The sequence below is a fragment of the Ciconia boyciana genome, chromosome 3 (assembly GCF_034638445.1).
Source record: "Ciconia boyciana chromosome 3, ASM3463844v1, whole genome shotgun sequence".
Taxonomy (NCBI): Eukaryota; Metazoa; Chordata; class Aves; order Ciconiiformes; family Ciconiidae; genus Ciconia; species Ciconia boyciana.
Window position 1 is genome coordinate 26755011 of NC_132936.1, and position 19114 is coordinate 26774124.

General features: G+C 42.1%; 1 protein-coding gene across 1 annotated transcript; it reads right to left on the reverse strand.

Annotated features, from left to right (window-relative positions):
• Positions 1-204: 204 nt before the first annotated feature.
• On the reverse strand, positions 205-8734 carry LOC140649956 (glutathione S-transferase-like). Its single transcript, XM_072857807.1, has 6 exons — positions 8648-8734; positions 7894-7945; positions 4247-4379; positions 3764-3905; positions 2593-2724; positions 205-327 (listed from the first exon to the last, which is right to left on the reverse strand). The coding sequence occupies exons 1-6, from the start codon at positions 8732-8734 to the stop codon at positions 205-207; spliced, it is 669 nt and encodes a 222-aa protein (XP_072713908.1).
• Positions 8735-19114: the final 10380 nt, after the last annotated feature.

The window sequence follows — 19114 nt, forward strand, 5'->3', positions numbered from 1 at the left end:
GGTTTTTTTTTGTTTTTTTTTGGTTTTTTTTGTTTTTTTTACCATGGATTTTAACTACAATGATACTAATTTACTGAGCTTCCTACTTCCTTTGGTTTGGGGTTTTGTTTTTTGTGGTTTTTTGTTTTGTTTTGTTCGTGTCCTGTGTCCCGTTCCACCCCCCCACCCCCCGTCTTTTGGGTCTCTCTGAAGGTAGCAAGGCATTCATTTCTTAAAAATCTTCAACACAGTTTCTACATAACGTTCATCTGGTGGGGGTTTCCTTGGGCTGCCAGGCTGCAGGAACTTCTTAATTGTAGGCATATTGCTCATTCTTATTTTAAAAGCCTAAAAAATAAAAACAGAGTAAGAGAGACATTCCAGCTACTCCAGTAGCAAACAGTGCTCCTTGCACAGAAAAACTGCTTCCCCCTGCTGCTAGAAGAGATCCTAACGTTCATTCAGATCTTGTGCCATCTACAGAGTCTCCTTCTGTCCAACAGGAGAAGGACCCAGCTGCTGCAAAAAGCCTGTTCTTACTAATGAAGGGAGTACTGGAGCAGACAACATCTAGATCTCTGCTGCCTGAAAGAAACTGAAGGCAAAAATTAAATATCTAGGAGCACCAGGGGCTAGTTTTGAAGGTACAAATACACTAATCCAGCTCTTGACCTTTTTCTTTTCATTGCTGGTTCTGATGGTACAAACCACAATATGTTAACATGATTTCCATTTTTACTACATTATGTAAGTATCTGAGCTCTGTTTGCATATAGCATGGCCACTGCTGTCCCACTGTCCCAGCATTTCTAGGATTGAGTGGGTGAAGGTGAAACGGCTGGAGGCATCCTTGGCTCAACTCAGTTGTCCAGTAGAGGCTTCTCGGACTGTGTTGTAGCCTAGGGTAGCTAAAATGTCTACGTAGGGCTGGCAGATATAACACAGCCCCTCGGGGAGACCTGTTCCCTTCTGGAGCAGCGGCTGGAGGCCAGGACTAGGATTAAGGAAGAGCTGGGCACCTAAGGTGGCAAGAGATGCCTGCGTTAAGGCAACCGAGTCAAGGATCCTGAGGCATCTTATTGTACAGACAGCAAGAGAGGACTCACTGATGCAGATTGCAAGCAGCTGGAGACCCCACAGTTAGCTGAGCAATCTTAGATACACAAGAACCTCTCCTAACAATGGGGCTAAGGGAGAGGAGTTTCACAGAGCAACACCCAGTTCTTGCTGGCAGATGTATGAACATAATTTCCTCTTCCTTACAGACACCGGAAGGATAAGGGGGACATACAAGAAGGAGCATGAAAAGTAAAAATTGTGAAATAAGTAACCACCAATTTTAGAAAATTTTTCCTTCTGGCAATGAAGGAATCCCTCCATAATTCAAGGCATGGCTTCAACAGAACTGTGCCCATGACTAGTGGCTAAGATACCTTCCTAGAAGAGGGGAGCTAGAAGCAAGAATTACCTGAGGCTGCAAAACTGCATATGGGATAAAATCTAACACACATTACTGCCCACTTTGTGGCTGAAGTGCCTCATTCTGTCACACTAAATTCAGGCTTAAACTGTTGGGGTTGAGATTTAAAAAATTTTTTAAAGTAATTTAAAAAAATAATAATAATCAAAGCCCTTTTCCTCATCAGTTCCAAGCAGAAAACCTAACTGAGATAGTCTGTTGCTGAACTGTTTCTTTTGTTAATGGGAATAAAGCCAAAGTCTTTTAAGTGCACCCCTCAAATTAACAGTTTGTAAGCACAAAGAAGCATGACCTCAAGCCTTGCACCCTCAACCCAAATTTGCATTGCCTACACTGCTTTATTACCGTGATTACAGGCACACGGGAGGACTACTGAACACTATCTGCTTTTTTCCAGTCACAGACTACTTGGGTCCACTGTATCTCAGCTCTTAATGACTCCTGCAGGTCATGCCCCAGGCTTGCCCGTGCACTGTGCTCTATAGCATGCTGGACACCTGGAGGCTTCCGATTTCTGGTCAAGTCTCACAGCAGAAGTGCCTCACTTCTGCTTGGTTCCAGACACAAAGGCAGATAATTCATCCTCGATTGTTAATTATTGTTTTTTAATTAACTATACTTAATTATTGAAAGAAAACTGTGGCTCAACGCTAAGGCTTGAGTTTCTAGTCATACTGTAGAAGGCAGAAGTGAAGTGAGGTTACTGGGATCCCAAAATTGTGATACCAGCCAGTACAGAAAATGGCACACTGTACCTTATTCTAACGTGTCAACCCGTATCACAGACTTAGTTTGTTATCTGGTATTAGATAGCATCTACTGGCAGGAAGCAGGAAAATGAAAACAGGGCAGCTTAAATTAGTGATTCCCTTGAGATGACTAATTTATTTCTGTTGAGGAGGCATATGTCACTCAAAGAGGGATAGGCATACCTGAACAGGGTTAATCAAGAGCACAGTGTCTTACAACAAACCAACTAAATCAAGTCCCTCTTGTGCTTGGTATTAAGCAAACATATGATAGTGACAGTTCCTCGCAGAGCCCCCACTCCTGATTTACATAGCATGGAGAGATGATCACTTCAGGATTGCCCCCTAGCTCCTGAATACAGGCATGCTCAATAACAAAATTACCTGCAACTGAGGAAACCCTGACAGCACTGCCGGTATTTTCTCCTCCACTGCTAAAATGGCTTCAATTAGCTGAACATCTGCCCAGCTGAATTTGTTGTTCACGAGAAAGTCTTGGCCATGTTGTTTCAAAACCTGTAGAACACAAGAGAATGTGGGCTGCAGATACAAACTGGACATATGATGCCTGGCAGATAAGCCTCACAGCACAGCTGTAGAGCTGAACAGCAATTATATCTGAAATTTCAGGGTGGAGTTTTCAGCTGGAAGCTGTGAGCCTGAATCACTTCATTATTGTTGGGAAAAAGTCTAAACTCTTGTAGTACACAGACTACAAACTTTGGTCACTCAGTAATGATGAATTTTGATAGGCGCTGGGAACAGGGACAAAACCACGCGCTTAAGTAGACTAGTAACAGTCATAGAATTAGAAATAGGGATAATGGAGGAACTAAAAAGTAACTTGGAGAATTTATAAAATTGCCATTTAGATATTTCATTTAAAGTTATGTCCAATGTTGATACCAGGAAGCAAACGTAGAAATGCAGAATTACAATAGCTAACCAAAGAAAAATCCCTGCCTTTGGGAATAAGTTATTATAGTCGTAAGAACTTCTGGGATGTTCAGCTTTTCATTGTTTTCCATCAGAACTAGATGAATGTTACAAAAGTGAGAAATGTTGCCAGATGCCTGAGTCATATGGGTTTGGTTTGTTGTTTTCAAAAGTGGGATGTGCAGAAATCTATAACTGTTGTTTTACTAAAGTACTCCTAATCTCTCTACCTGATTTATTTGCAAGGGATTTTTGCATTCTTCTAATGAAAATGTTCCAACTGAAATTAAGTATAGCAGAGAGATGTGCTCTAAACAAGTGTAAGTGTGGAACTATCCTCTCAAGGAAAAAAGAAATCATACGTGCTTGCTTTTACTTTAGTGAAAAGTTTTGCTGTACAGCTGAGAACATATTGCTTTGTAGATGTTCAAATATCACGGCCCTGACAACACAAGCCAACAAACAGAGAAAACGTGCTGCTGTATTTCCCCTTCTTTGAGAGAGCCAAGAAAGCTGAGGATTTGGAACTGACCTGCACTAGAAACTTGTTCTTATTTGGGGGAACCTTTTTGATAATTGTAAATACAAGTTTTATAGACACATCCTCACTGTCACTTACCTTTTCAAAGACTGGGAAGTACCTGTTAGTTGCCCTCTCCTTAATCGAGTCAAGATTTTTCTCCTTTGCCTCAGGTGGAGAGAAAGGAAACATCAAAATCATTTGCATCAGATCTGTTATTCCTTCCACATACATGTCAATCCTATTGGTGGTGGGAAGACAGTAGAAAAGAGCACGGAAGTTATTTAATCTGTTTTCCAATTAACTAAGGCAACTTACAGGAATTTTATATCACCACCATAGTGCCAATTTTCACAGCCAAAACTAAACATAAACTAAAGCTAAATGTTTTTTAAAAGGACTAAAAGCCTGTTTCTGTTCAGCAGCATTTCAGAAGCAGTGGTTAAAACCTAAGCAAAGGCTAAAGTCCTTGCTTTTTATTGTGTTAGTCTTTCTCCTGGATTTACAGGATTGAATTTGTTATACATAATGCAGCTATCAAGTAACAGCTTGCTCATTAAGTGAAAGGAGGTGTTACAGTACAGGGCTCTCTCCTTCAAGTCTCTCCCATAGAGATTGTATTTCCCTGCTATGTAGCTGAGGATGGCTCTGGTCTGCACCATCTTCATCCCGTCGATCTCAACCAGGGGCACTTGCTGGAACATCAGGGATCCATCTACAGTGGAAAGTTGACGGAAAGCTTGTTAGTTCCTCCTAGACTGCTAGCTTTACAGGAGAGCAAGAGACTGAGCACATTTCTTTTGCAGTGTAGGAGATAATTGGTGTCTTGCCCTAACTGTAAAACTCCATGCAGTGAACTAACATTGTGGGAAAGAGCAAATATTGACTAGTCTGCATCACGCTTCTGTAGCTAGGTCATCGCAGTGCAGCTGGGCCCCGTGCTTTACAGCCCTGCCAGAGCTTCACTGGCTGACAGGAGCTGGCACCGCCTGCTCCTTTGCTCTTCTGGACCCTGCCTCTTGCTGGCAGGAAAAGCCTGAACCAGCACTTTCAACCCAAGGGATCGGAGAAGAATAAAGATCTGTGTTAAATCTGAACTTAAAAAAATCCAATTATTTTGAATGCAGGGACATATGGCAGGGACATATGTCCTGCCAATCCTGGCAGGGACATATGCATGAGCAGAAATTATGAAAGAGGTAGTACCGCAGCAAGAATGAGCTACTGGGGTAAAGGAAGAGCTCAGGCCACTTTAAACATCGTGAAGCTACAGAGTTAGAGGCAGGAACTGTAACAGCAGTTGCTGTTTAAGTAAGTTCTACGCAGTCGCTCCAGGGACAAGAGTTTGAGTGTCCCCACAGATTTTCATTACGGGGCTATCCTCAGTGTCATTCCACAATTTAAGCCTATATAGGTACACCACCACAATCCCTTCCTGCCTTTGTAGTCCCATTTTCTCCTGGTGCTGGCAGGAGCATTTATCTGAGCCTTCAGTGAGGCAGGTCCGAGAGCTAAGCTGACACAGAGATTCAGCATAGCAAAATCAGTCTTTTCTAGACCAGTTTTCTGCTGGACGAATTCACTGTCTTTGGAGATACTCCCTCCTCCATTTACACATTAAGGGCATCCAGAGAACAATCCCGCCCTATTAAAATCACAGCAAACTCCAAAGCTAACTAGGCAGCTGCCACATTGCATTGCTCAAAGTTAATAATTTATTTTAATTGCTCAATTTTAATCTGTTCATTGCATCCTTCTTTTAGGTAGAAGAGTTAATTTTAACAGGCATGTCTGTCTGCTTTTTTCTCCACAGAGCTATTAAAATACTTTGCTAGCCTAGAATTAATAAACATTCTTCACTCATTCTATATTATTAATTTACAGTTTAAATTCAAAGAATAGTTCTCTCTGCAGCAACGAATAGCCTGTGTTTTTTTCTTGTAAACATTCACAGAAAGATTGTGTTTTCATGTCTTTCCAGAACATACCTCTGCAGCTTAAGGAAAAAATATTACTTGGTATCTGTCTAGCGGAAACAAAGGAGAATGGGAAAGCTAACAGCTCTGCAAGGATATTTTTCAGCAGAAAGATGCACAAAGTGAAAAATAAAATCTGACTTTCTCACCCTTGACATGAAGTGTGATGCAGTAAATGTGAGTGAACTGAATGCACGCTTTGTTTCTTACCTACCAAAAAGAGGGATTTCTCACTTATGACGAGTAGCAGGCTGCTGCTCCTCGCTTTGCAGCGAGAGCCACTTCACACAGCCACTGCATAGAATATATATGCAGGATTAAAAGCAGTTTGCCAACCGTTTTGCGGATTGCATTGTGCTGTCTGAAGGTGGTCTGTGGAGTATACACTAAAAACCAAACATCCAGACCTACTATTTGTCACAGACCAGCAGAGCTTCTCGATATCCAGGTAGCAACTTGGGGAACCTGTGGCTGCACAGATTGAGCCCAGATAGTTGTGTCTCAGGCCAATGGGTAAAGGTCTGGCCAGGCCGATGCTATGTAACTCTCTCGGCCTCCAAAAGAGCTGTCCATCTGCAAGCTGCCTGTTGGGAACAGCCCCTGGCCCCGGCTTCGTCCTGGACACTGCTGGGGCATTGCTTAGGAGATATCAGCTGGCATGGGCCAAAGTCATGCCTGGACCATTCTAACAAAGTGGTGGTGTCTAAACACAGGATACCCTGGCAAAAAGCACGTTGGTAAGGAGAGAAAAAAATGAGTGAGAGAGGTAATGTGGGGTTATTCGTGTTCAGTCCTGCTCTGCACAACTGGCAGCATTCCAGAGGTCCCTTTAGCAGGATGACTAACTAATTTGTCTTTCTTCAACCCATTGTATAAAAGACCACTTTTTTCTTTGTGTTCTCACCCTCTTAAGCTCAATATATATGCATAAAAGCCCTTTATAAAACTTCCCTAATCCTTTTCATCACCGCTTAATTCTTCTCTCTGGATATGGATAAGCTTGGACACTGTATCCAGGATTGTCCCACTCTGTCTGGACTAATTAGTCCTGTGAAGCAAATTCAGATTTGGGCTTTCAGTACCTGAGCTATCATATTTAGAGCTGTAACTGGTGTCTTTACACCCATGTCATCAGATTCCCAGCCAGATGGACCTGCAACTTTAATGCTGATCTTCTTGATACCACTTCTTTTTTATTTTTGTTCATTTTAGTTTTCCTGTCAGAATTTATTTAAACACAGCTTTCCCTTTCTGAGCAGGCAGCCAGAATGCAGCCGAGTCCTCTACCAAACCTCCTACTATGTCTTGGCAAGCTCAGCCTGCGGTGAGGTCTCTCTTACATGTCTTGGGCAGCAGGTAAACTGCGGGACAGGTGTGCTCTGTAGTGCTCTTCACAGTCCCAACTCCTTCCCCACCCCGGCGGCAAAGTCCTCTCCTTCCAGGGTGACTGCTGAGTTTCATCTGGCCAACTATCGAGGGCAGTGGCTGCAGATATGCACTGGAGTTTGGGAACTGGTCTCACTCCAAGGTTGACATGAAGCCTTTGTGGCTTGCTGCTTTGACCACGCCAGACTTTCTGCAGGTCTCCCCTGTTGGCTCCCTGTTTTTTAACTGGCAGAATTTTCATAGCTCGGGCTTATCCTGCTTAGGACTGTGACTAGCGTGTTTGCACAGAGCCTAGCACAAAGGAAAACTGGCTTTCCTGGGTTCCATGCCAGCCTTTCCTTTAGAGGCTTATCTCAGCGAGGTTCAGAACTGACATACAGGTACATCTGTACTAGTCAACTCAACAACAGCTCAGGCCAGCTGGCACAGACTGGCTGCGTTTGCTCTGCTCAGCGCTCTCTGCCTATAGAGCATGGTGCTCACACCTAAGGAAATGGCCCCTGGCCTGGGACAACTCCCAGATGATGCCTAGGAATTGCTTCAGGGAGTGCTGTTTGCCCTGCACCAAAAGTGTGCCAGGAACCATGCTAACAGCTCAACAGCACAGATAATTAAGTTGCATTAAATAAGAATGTTTGCTACCCCTGTTTAATGTACTGTGATAAACACAGTCACAGAAGCTATGGCATTTAGCTTATAGGAGCTGTTTGGCACTGGAAAGAACAGGTTATTCAAAACTGGTATTTCAGTATTCTAGGTTTGCACCTAGAAGTTTGCACTGGTTTAAATAAACTAATGTTAAACCACAAATGTAGCTAAATCGGAGCAATTTTTGGAAGGACTAAGCCTCAGGTGTCAGATTCTTACCTTTGATTAACTTTTCATACTGCTCTCTTGTTTCCAAAAAAATTTCTTCAAACTGGAAAAGGAGAGAGAAGAGTGTTACACTGCTGTATGTCAACCTTTTTCTTCTGGAAGTGACTGCACATAACCATACACAGAACGACCCAACCAAGCAAAACATAACGAGCCGGATCTCCAGCTGTGCTGTTTGGGCACAGGTGTTCTGAGGATCCCCCCCATCCTCAGGGCTGGGGAGGAGCAGAAGGGCCCGGCCACTTCTGCCTCCGGGCACTGATCGAGGGCTTAGTGCGGGTAGAGACAGAGTACAGGCATCTACAGGAAGGCAGGTTGCAGCCAGTGCCAAGGGAAGCACAAGGTACATCAACTACTTCTAACCCCACCCCAGGGCATTAAGTCAACAACACTCTTTTGGTTATACACATTGTAACTGCAAACTCAGTAAGACTGAGTTAAGGTGGTTTTGCACAGCTGGAAAACTCAGGTTTATTAAGAGCCTTTAAATAAGTCCCCATTTTGACCCATTATGATTAATTACTTCAGGGGACTGATACCAGCTCTATAAAACTCCAAGCTCCACTGAGTTTGCACCCCAAATATTAACCACCAAGCAGGGTAGTTACAAACATGCAGTGCCACTGGCCAAATGACTGTGGCCACCCCCTTGCAGCCGTTCATCCTCCAGGTGCATGTTAAATTGTTCCTTTCTGAAGCCAGCTGAAAACACCAGTCTGGAACACTGTGCCGAGTGTCAACTGACCTCCACGCCAGCTGCAGCCAACAGCCATCGTACGGGCTCCATTCGCCCCCTTCCATTACAGTAGGTAAGCCTGGGCTTCCCTGACATGCTTCTGAGCTCCTGGTTCCCTGAAAAACATTAAGCAGAAAACAGTGTCCCATAAAACTGGTGTAAGTACCATTACTTTGGGGGGAGGAGGAGCCTTCTGTTCTCACGATGCCTGTTGGAATTGCACTGCGTCTGGTTTAAAACATAAAATGAGAGATGGACCAGGGACATCACACAGCCTGTGCTAGGAAAGGAAAGATGTGCAGATCCGTAAAGCCTTCCCCAGTGCTACTAGGGAGACTTTTTATGATTATAAGCAAACACAGACGTGTTTAAACAAGTGGTATGAGTCCTGAGCTACAGGGGCAACCTTGCTGAACTTTAAGACAATTATGCAAAGCCACTGAAAATGTCACCACATCCTCAGGGAAGTTACTCACCCAGTCTCATTGCTGTCATCCCCATTGAAAAGAAGAAAAGATGTTTCACTGCTAGGCTGAAATGTGTCTAGCTTTGTTTGCCACATGTCAGCGTGTATTCTGCAGCTTCAACAGCCATCCACTTCTTTCCTCAAGTAGGGGCAAATGAATTGTTAATCTTGCCTTTATTCCACGAAACAGGCTGAGCTTCCTTGGTGGTCCTATTGAATGGCTACAGCCTGTTTCCTTGCTGCTTACGGCAGCCTTGAGGTGTCCCTCAAAGCCAGATCTGGAACCTGGCTGCATTGGCTTCAGGTGTCCCCAAAAGTATCCCACCGGGGACCTGCGTGCGCAGGGGACTGGCACATCGGAGGTCTGGCACATTCGTCACGTCTGAAGCTTGCTGTAACAGCACCGCTCTCTGCGCCATGAGCAACAGAGGTGTGGCAGAGACAGCGCGTCCGTATTGAGCTGTTCCATACCTAGGGACAAGCAGCTGGGCTAGCTGTGCTGACGCTTGAGTACAAGTGTTTGCAAATCCAGGCCTTAATTTCTCTATGCTTCATTGCCCTAATTACTAAAAATTGGGACTAGCATTCCCCCTTCACAGAGATGTTAGTGATTGGGAGAAATGATTGGGAGAAAAAAAGCTTGAAGGTGGGTATCCTAATTGTGTCCTAATGGCTCAGAAATCAAAGAGTAGAGCGCCTGATTTAAAAAAAAAAATTTACAGATGATCCCAGTTTTCTCAGAGCTAAAAACAAAGCAGCTATGTTAAGTCTGTTGCGCTTTGCATCCACATTACATGTCCCATTTGAATCAGGTTCGGTACGCGCTAGCAATGTGTTTTCTTCAAGTCACAGTGCTTTGTAAGTGCACCTAAAATAAAGTGCATTTGGAACATACTTTGGCAAAACTTAATTTTAAAGAACAGTCAGGTTGAGGGTTCTCCCTTGAGCAATTCTGGTGGGAACTAAGCCATGTTACTACAATAAATAGCAATATTTGGGGTAATTTAGGCAATATAATCCAAATACACATAAAGGAAAAAGAAATCACTTCCAGTTTTAAAATGCGAATAGCTGTTGCTAATTACATTGTTTTGCCTCCAAGACAGTGGTTTTATTAGATTCTGCATGTTGTGGGACTAGCTTTTACTATATGGCAGTGCAGCTTATCTATGTAGTTCACAACAGCTACCTAGCGCCGCCTTCATTATCATACTGCTCAGATACATGGCATCCATATCATTTCAACACAGATTGCCCCAATGTGAAACGGGCAGACACTTACAGCAAATAAGACTTTTGCTTTAACTAAAAAAGCCAAAGACTGCAATACCAAGAATATTAAAACTTAATCCTCTTGGAAAATTCATCTATTGTTTGCAAAACAAAAACAGAGGGAGTGAAAAGTCGTGGGTATAATTTTATCATTTTACATGAACAAGGAATTCTATATGGCATTAAATTATGTGAGAAGAACCATGACAAACAGAGAATAAAAACTTGTCATCTGCTTCATTTTTTTTTAAGTTAAGAATAACTCTGTCAGCTGTAAGTGGATTTTAATTGTCTTAAGCTTCTGACACAGAAAAAAACCCTTGGTTTTTGGTAAAGTCTCCTCAGTCTTCAGATCTACTGGATGTATCTCCATTGACTATACAGGGACCTGACACAGGTAGCTCACATACAGACAGCTACATTTCCATGCCTGGGTCTGGACCTGAGTCTTACCCTGAGGGCTCAGCTCAGTTGCCCATTCCTATGCGTCTACTGACATTTGAGATTCCTTAAAGGTGGACAGATACAGCTCTTGACTTACTGGAGACAGGGCAACTTTTTCTACCTTAAATCAGTATACCTATTCATCCAGACTCTCAATGCCTTTTTGCATTTGTTTGGGGAAAGGTACAGCTAATGTAGACAAGGCTCCCTCAGGACTTCACTCAGTCATCCACTATTTTACTAAAATTTTAGGAAAAGATTTGCAGGTTGTTGTGTTTAAAAAAAATTGATTCATTTTTGATACAATATGCTGATGATTTATTAGTAACCAAGGAATCTTGTATAGCTGACACCCATTCCTTACTGTTTGCCTTAGCTGAAAAGGGCCATCGGGCCCCTCCGCATAAGTTACAATTTTTGTAAGAGAAGTGTAGAATGTCTGGGTTACATTCTCCAACAAGAGGAGCAGCGTTCATCTGAAAACCATATTAAAACCATTCAAAATCTTCCCCAACCAACTACTAAAAACAAATGCAAGGCTTTGTAGGAACTGTAGGATTCTGCCCCCCCTGGATAGCTGCTTTTGAGGAAATGGCAAAACCCCTGATACCAATTATTGCTCAAGATGCTGTAGAACCCATTCACTGCACAACAGACAAGCTAAAGACATTCAAGCTTTTGAAGCAAGCTGCACCTGCCCTGGGACTGCCAGACTACGGTAAGCCGTTTACCTGTTTTGTACACGAAGGGCAAGGAGTAGCCTCTGGGCTGGTAGCTAACATGCTGAACCCTGCTACTCTACCCCTTTCACCTGGGGCAGGAACTCCACATCACCACTGTGTAGTAACCACCCGTGCAGTCAAAAAGACTCAAGAAAATTTAACAGGCCTGCTGTTTCTAAATCCCAGTTTGGAACTATTTGTTGGTGGGTCCTCATATTATCTGAGCAGCAGCTGGGTTATGGGTTATTCAATACCTACTGTGAATGAAGTAGTAGGCGCTTCACCACTCAGTCCGAAGCCGAGTGCACAAGCAGCCGAATTAATTGCATTAACAAAGGTCTATCAGCTGGCCAAAGAAAAGACTGTAAATATTTATGCTGATTCTCAATATGCATTTGGAGTATGCCATGCTACTGGGCAGTTACGGAAGCTACCTGGGTTTATAACTTCTAGTGGAAGTAAAATATCAAGTGCTCCACAAATTACTGAACTGTTAAAAGCTATGCAATTGCCAGAGAAACTTGCTATCATTCATCAGCCAGCCCATACCAGTGGAAGCACAAAAGAAGAGATAAGAAATAGTCTAAGAGATATTGCTGCTAAAGCCACAGCACGACAGCCGTACAAACCACAAGGCTTACAAGCAGTCCAGTGGTCTGACCTGGTGTTGCTTGCTCCTGAAAAGATATGTTTGACTGTTCCTGCTGAAGAAATTGACTCTTGCAAAAGGTACAAGTGACCAAACACTCCCAGGGAATGTGGAGATCAGATATGGAAAACCTTCCTATTTTACCTAAGCAATACCCAATTCCCATAGCAAAAATGCGTCACCATCCAGGGCATTTTGGGACTGCTGCACTAGCCCAGACACTGCTGAAGAATTGGTTCACACCAGGAATTTATGGTGCAGCCAAATAAGTAACCACATCTTGCATGCACTACCTTTAGCCTTAATTAATATTTAGCAAAGACCTCAACACAAATTTTGTCTATAGACAAATGTTTTTATTGCTTTTGTCTAAGCTCCATATTTCCATCCTATTTCCTAGTGAGCGTTAATGACATGCCTGTCCTGAATTTCTCTGAGGATGCTTCTCAGCGATGTAAGAACCATTTAAGAGGGGATGGTCTTTCAGAAGCAGCGTGATCTGCATGCAGTGTGACGTGCCCGTCAGCCCTGCAGCTGGGAGCAGAGTCCAGCGTGCCAAATGGGCCAGCTTTCCTGCTCAAACCCAGAAGAAACCGCCACAGTGCTAGAGGCTTGCCCTGTGTTCTCCCACCCACCTTTGCCTTCCCACACTTTGTCCCCTCAGCGGTTTCACGGCTGCCGTGCCCAGCTCTGAACTGCACTGCAGGATACATTTCCTGGTTAAAAAACTTCTTTCTCTTGCTTTCTCTCTCCTGCAGCTTCCAGCTGGTGAGTGACTATCGAGCCATGCTTAGTCTACCTGGCACGCGAACTAAAGAGAGCAGAGAATTTACATTACCCCAGCAGATGCCCTAAGAAATTTGAAAGTAGCTTCACTATAAATAGTCGCTCAAACACTTTAAGAAAAAGGAATTTGTAAGTTACCTTACCTTCCAATGCTTACCTTATGCCCTTAACGGCCTCCACCCAGCACAGGCAGGTTCCCCCGGGGCTGTTTAAACTTTGGAGTTTGGGGGAGTTTCCAGCCATACCCAATTAGAGAGAAAATCTCCCATGGCTATTAAGCCGGCGCTACCCAGCTTAAAGACGTACATCTCTGAAAATTGCCATCCAAGGCAGAGACTGTCTTTGTTTTTCAGTTTGCTGATTTGACTACACCATCTGGGTAGCCTCATAATTTCCATGGTAGCCATCTATTCAAACTGCTCTCTTGGAATTATTGGGGCATTTTACCCAAATACAAGGGCGAGACACTTTAAAACACTGAGAAAATTATAGATTTTCTGAGTCATATTTAGGGTAATAGTAACCATTTAAAAACTAACCACTGAAGTTTCTAGGCTTATGTCACTATTTAACAGTAACAGTTCACTATTTAACAGTAAAATTTTTATTTTCAGTGCTGTATGGCACAGAAAAGATACCCAAGGTATGGATAACAGTGCTTAATTACTTTGAAATACAGTTTCAAAGTATCAGACTTACTTAGTTTGATACTTGGTGATAACTTGGTATAAAAAATAAATGAGCAGTTTGTGTCACAACTCACCACGTCTTCAGGCAATAGCATTGATTTTGGAAATTGAGTGTACATGGCTAATACTCGTTTGAGATTAAATAAACTATGATTTTCCTACCCTGTTTCCATGAAAAGTAACTGCTTCAGCTTTCCTATCTACCTTTTGGGTGAAAATACCAAAACTGAAAGTGGATGTGAACAGATACAAGGGTGGCATAGCAGATGGGAAATGAGATTTGGGTGCCAAATACCAGGTTCTCAGCTCTAGCATAGACCCACATGTGATGCTGGGCATCACTTTACACCCCTGCAGCAGATGTCAGTACAGCTATCTGAAGATCTGTTCACAGAACCCACGCTGTTATCAAAATTGTGTTTATCAGTCTAAAGCCATGGTTGTACTAACACAGCACCTCAAGATGGGCAATCTCAGGACAAAAAATCTCTAGGTAACTATCTTGAGGAAATCCCCCCAAAGCTGCTACTTTATTTTTTCCTCACAGTTGGAGTTTTGTTATGGTTTCTCTGCCTGGCAATTGCTGCCAGTCTCTTCTAGAGGATGCACTTCCACTAGAGGCTTCTTGCAAATTTGTAATTTATGCACTTCAAAGGTTGATGGTGTTAGCAAAAAACAACTGTACAGTGCTTCTTTACACTTTGCCTAATTCTAACTCTCTCTCAGTTTCATCATTTAGTGAATAAAGCACAGCATTAAATATATGCTTCTATATTGTTTCTATGTCAAACCCAGTTACCACCCCTCAGAAAATTCCCAAATACGGGCCGAAAGTCCAGCATAGGCCCAGAAACTGGTCCCAGCTGGCAGCATGGGTACGGCACCCTATTTTGGAAGCTCGGAGCGTGGTGTCAATGCATGCTGTACCACGCTACCTGGCAGCAGTGCCAGCCAATGGTCCCCGTATGCCTAAACCACTGACGTAGATGTGGCTACAGTAGGAGTGCGGCACATGCAGGAAGGGATAGCTGAGTAAGAAAGGAGCATCTGTTCATACCTGTCCATGATGGCAGCACTGAATCAAGATTAATCTATTCCTGCTTTTGAGGTCTTGGATATCAGCATGTACCTGAGTGCAAGAGCTGGTTCAGGAACAGTGACCACAGAAGAGCATGCAAGTAACTATTGTCTCCTTGTCCTTTCTGCAGTCTCAAATGCTGCCAACGGCAGCGGTAGGCTTGATGGCAAAGAAGAAGGGGAGGAAGAGATCTCTGATTTGAGGCTCAGGGATGAGTGGTCAAGCAACGCATTCTGATGCTTTTTGGATTTGCTGAACATGGCCATATCCAACTTTGACTGTTGTTCCCTTTCCACACATTCCTGTTTGCCAGAAAGACTTTCCCCCTTGTTCTCTTTTTATTTTTCTTCCAGCACAGCCTTTCATAATGTAATTATAAAGCTCCTTTGACATCTAAAGGTATTGTATCAATGAGGTTACTGTTATCTATAACGTGAATAGCTGTTCTGTAAACCTCTAGAGCAGAAAAGAAAATAAGTTTCTTTTATAAACAATTTGTTAAGCCATGCCCATGAGTATTCAGGCAGCTGGCATGGAGCCCAGGTACCACTTAAATGATCTTGGGTTGGGCATAGGCAGATTTTAAATAGTGCATATACCATGCCCTGGCATGTCAAGTTCCCACTGTGTTCAGTGGACACACTTCATTGTGCTGTAGGTTAGACAAGTCCAAAGTCTTCTCAAAACATACCTGCCTGCAATCCTCACAAACCACTAAGCAGCTGGCCTGGGGGACCATGCCGCTGATTCCAGCTTCCAGCAGCATCCTCTCAGAGGTGGGGACAGGGTATATAACTAACCGCCACCAAAGAATTAAACAAGAGGGGTTAGGACGATTCTCCCCATGCTGTTTATCGAGCTCCTAAACTGAAGCACAACACCAGTGTGACAAAAAATTAGAGTCCGCATGAATAGTTAGAACAAGTCATGCGTCACTCAAGCCTAGACTTGCTGCAAACCTTCAGTGACTGCTCTGGTTCTGTCCTGGAAGCTTTACTGACCACCCGAGGAGAAGGTTAACCAAGCCTGTATTCACCCTCACATATATTTCTGTAAGCTGTTTGGCACTTACCCGGACCACCGGCACAGAAAAGTCTGAAAACAGTCATCCTAATTCTGGTTTACACCCATTGTGCTGCTGGTGAGGAGAGCTTACGTGGAGGGCCAGTTTACAGAATGTTATTATTTGGATCGTTTAGTCTGTATTGATCTAAGTATCTCAACATGGTCAAAGGGCTGATTTACATAGGCACAAGATAGGCAAGATCAAGGCTTCAAAGCCAACTGAAAAATAACCTTAGTAGTACAAATTTCATTGTGAAATATTTATCTTAAATAACTCATGTATTGTAATGACTTTGTATTTTGATAGAAACTTGTGTATATTTCCTCTGTTTGGTCTCTGCTGTGTGCTGTGAAACTTTCTAAGACTCCCAGTTTATGTGCATTGTTACAACTAAAGCTAATAATAACCTAAGCTTAAGTTTAAAGAATCTTTTTATTTTCAAAAGAGGGTGTAAAGAAGTAAAGCAGCCATTTCAATCCTATTTTTATCTGATCTTGACCAATTATAAAGCTGGACAACAGTTTAGGTTTTTTTCCCAATAAAAAGGGTTTTTTTGCAATAAAAAAAGATAAGAATTGATCACTTGAAAAAATTTAAAATCAGCTCTCATCCTGTAAAATATTTTTTGTTTGTTTTCATCCTTTTTTTAATAAAACCAGATTTATTTATACTTCTCAGACAAGGAGAAATGGGTTTTATTGACCACAAGTCCATTTCTTCTCTTATAAAACACTTTTGTTTTTATTTAAGTTCATGTTTCCCTGGAGTTCATCAGAATTTTCATAAGACCCCATAACCCTAATACAGATTTCAGCATTAATTTATCTTCAAAGGCAAAATTCTCTTCTTCCCTTAAACCCTCTTACACAGATCTGTCAGCATAAAAAGATTCAATGAAACAAGATTAGTGACACATTATTTATACAATCTAGAACTATTCTACTTTTAAGATACTCTTTATTCACTGTTTGGTAGCATGTTCAAAATTATAAAATGTATGAGTTTTAATGACATTTATGAGTAATGTTCTAACTCTGCATTTACCTTTCTTGCAGATAACATATAACAGTTTGTGAAATTTAATGTGGCTTCCTCTCTAATGATGTTTTCAGCATGCAATTCATTTGTTCATGTTGCATATGCAAGACTGTAGAAATCTAGAAGAACAAAAATCAAAGTTTAAGTAGGAAAAGAGGTTGAAAAATCACAGCAGATGGAATGTGGGTTCACATCCTGGTAAAAAATCTGTTAATGCTACAGCTTCTTCACCTGGCGGTGGCTTTTGTTGGCTGCCAGGCTGGAGGAACTTATTTGTGGCAATGTTGCTTACTCTTGCTTTGAAAGCCTAAAATTCAAAAGTATGCAACTTGTAAGAACAGGGGTCGGAAAAGTTCTAATGACAAGCCAACACACGCCTATGATATCAGCTTCATCAGATGGTGGGTCAGGGCTGATGACAGGGGAGGAGACAGTTTCCTAGGGAGTAGATGGTACAACCTCAGAGAAAGGTAGGTGCAAGTCAGATGGTACAAGTCTACAAGGCAAGGTATAAAATTATGCAATGATCAGTAGTGGGATAATCTGCCTTTCACAATTTAATCTTTCAGCACTAGAGAGCTGCTTAACCCCTGAATGTTCAATATCTTTCAAGATTTCACAGCATTTATTATTATACCCTTGATATCACTTTCATCCTTTTAAATTCCTGGCCTCAATGACATCCTCTCACAATGATTTCCACCGTCTTAGTGTGAAAATGTTGCCTTTCATTGCTTGTATTTTGCTGCTTTTAATTTCATTGAGTGTCTTATTCTACTTCCATTATAAGATAGGGGAGATGAAAGCCCTTCTCTGTCTCTCTTACTGGGACCACATGCATAAGAAAGAATTTATCTAATAATTTTTTATACAAATTGGACTGTAATTCACTTCTCACATGCATTTCTCAGCCCTGCTTTTTGTTTTCCATTCTTTGTATTTTACTGTCGGCTGTATTTCCTGATCCTCACTTGATTATTTCTGCATTCTGTAAAAGTGCAAGAAACTGCCAAGCATTTTAACTTGTCTTCCTCAAAACTTCGAATGAATATGACTGTATTACTATTTGATTTAATTACCTGCAGAAAAGGAAACTCTGAGAGAATGGAGGGCACTTTCTCTTCTACCATCAGGATAGCTTCAATCAGTTGCTGGACTTCTGCCTACAGAAGTTTGACAGACACAAAAGATCATAACTAGCTTGATTCAAGAGGAAAAAGGTTTACAGGAATTAAAAAACTAATGACTTCTCATTTTTGCTGCAGTACAGAACTGATGGAGGTATTCATGACCTAAACCTACATTTCAAGTTTATTTCTGCATCCCTGGACATTTTTATAAATTGCACATGTACAACAGTTGCTACATTTCCATAAAAATGACAAACAAAAAATGATCAGAAGAAACTGTAAGTATGGTATAAGATATATTAAAAGTGGGGGGAAAGACAGGTGGTTAGTCATATGTGCACTGGGTCAGATACGAACCTCCACTTGCTTTTGTTCCCTTCTTCTCAAGGAGAGGTTTTCAATGCACGTTTGATAATGGAATAGGAATCTGGCTCGTCTCTCCCAGCTAGTTAGCAGCGCGACAGACCTCAGTGCTCGCTTCACAAGGGCAACATCTCACTTACACGTACATAATCCTCTTTTCATCAGCCTGTGCAGTGGGAGGTTAAATTGAATGTATGTATACGTAGAACTGAACTGCCCTTGCCATAGCAGGAATATTGAAAGAAGGCTTTGGTGTGCTTGAGAGCCATGCTGAAACTGTGTATGGTCTTTATGTACAAGGTAATAAAATTGTAATAAGTAAAATACAGTAAATATGCTCATGTTAGAAAAGTGTTTCACTGCTGAATGTGGAGTTTCCTAATCTTCTACATAGGAACGTGCAGAAAAGACAGATCAATCTTTGGAGCCCAAACCTATACACTTGTCTTCAGTAGTCTGGCTTGAAGAGGCATCCCACTTGCTTCAAGGAGAACCAGGACACCATCCAACTAGTGAAGTCTTACTCTGTCCCTTTTGTAGGGTAAAAATGACCCCTGGATCCTGAAGATGTACATTCTCCAGCCTCAACCCTGCACTGCTTCATATTAGCACCTGTTACTATTAGCAAGAAAGTACCATGGCACTAGACAAATAAAGAGTGTGCTTCTTTAATTAAGGTTAAGATACACACGTTCCTGTTACACCTTTGTTTTATTGTGTGGGCATGCTTTCTTTGTGAGAACTTAAACAATGAGATGCTCTGCAAGGTATGA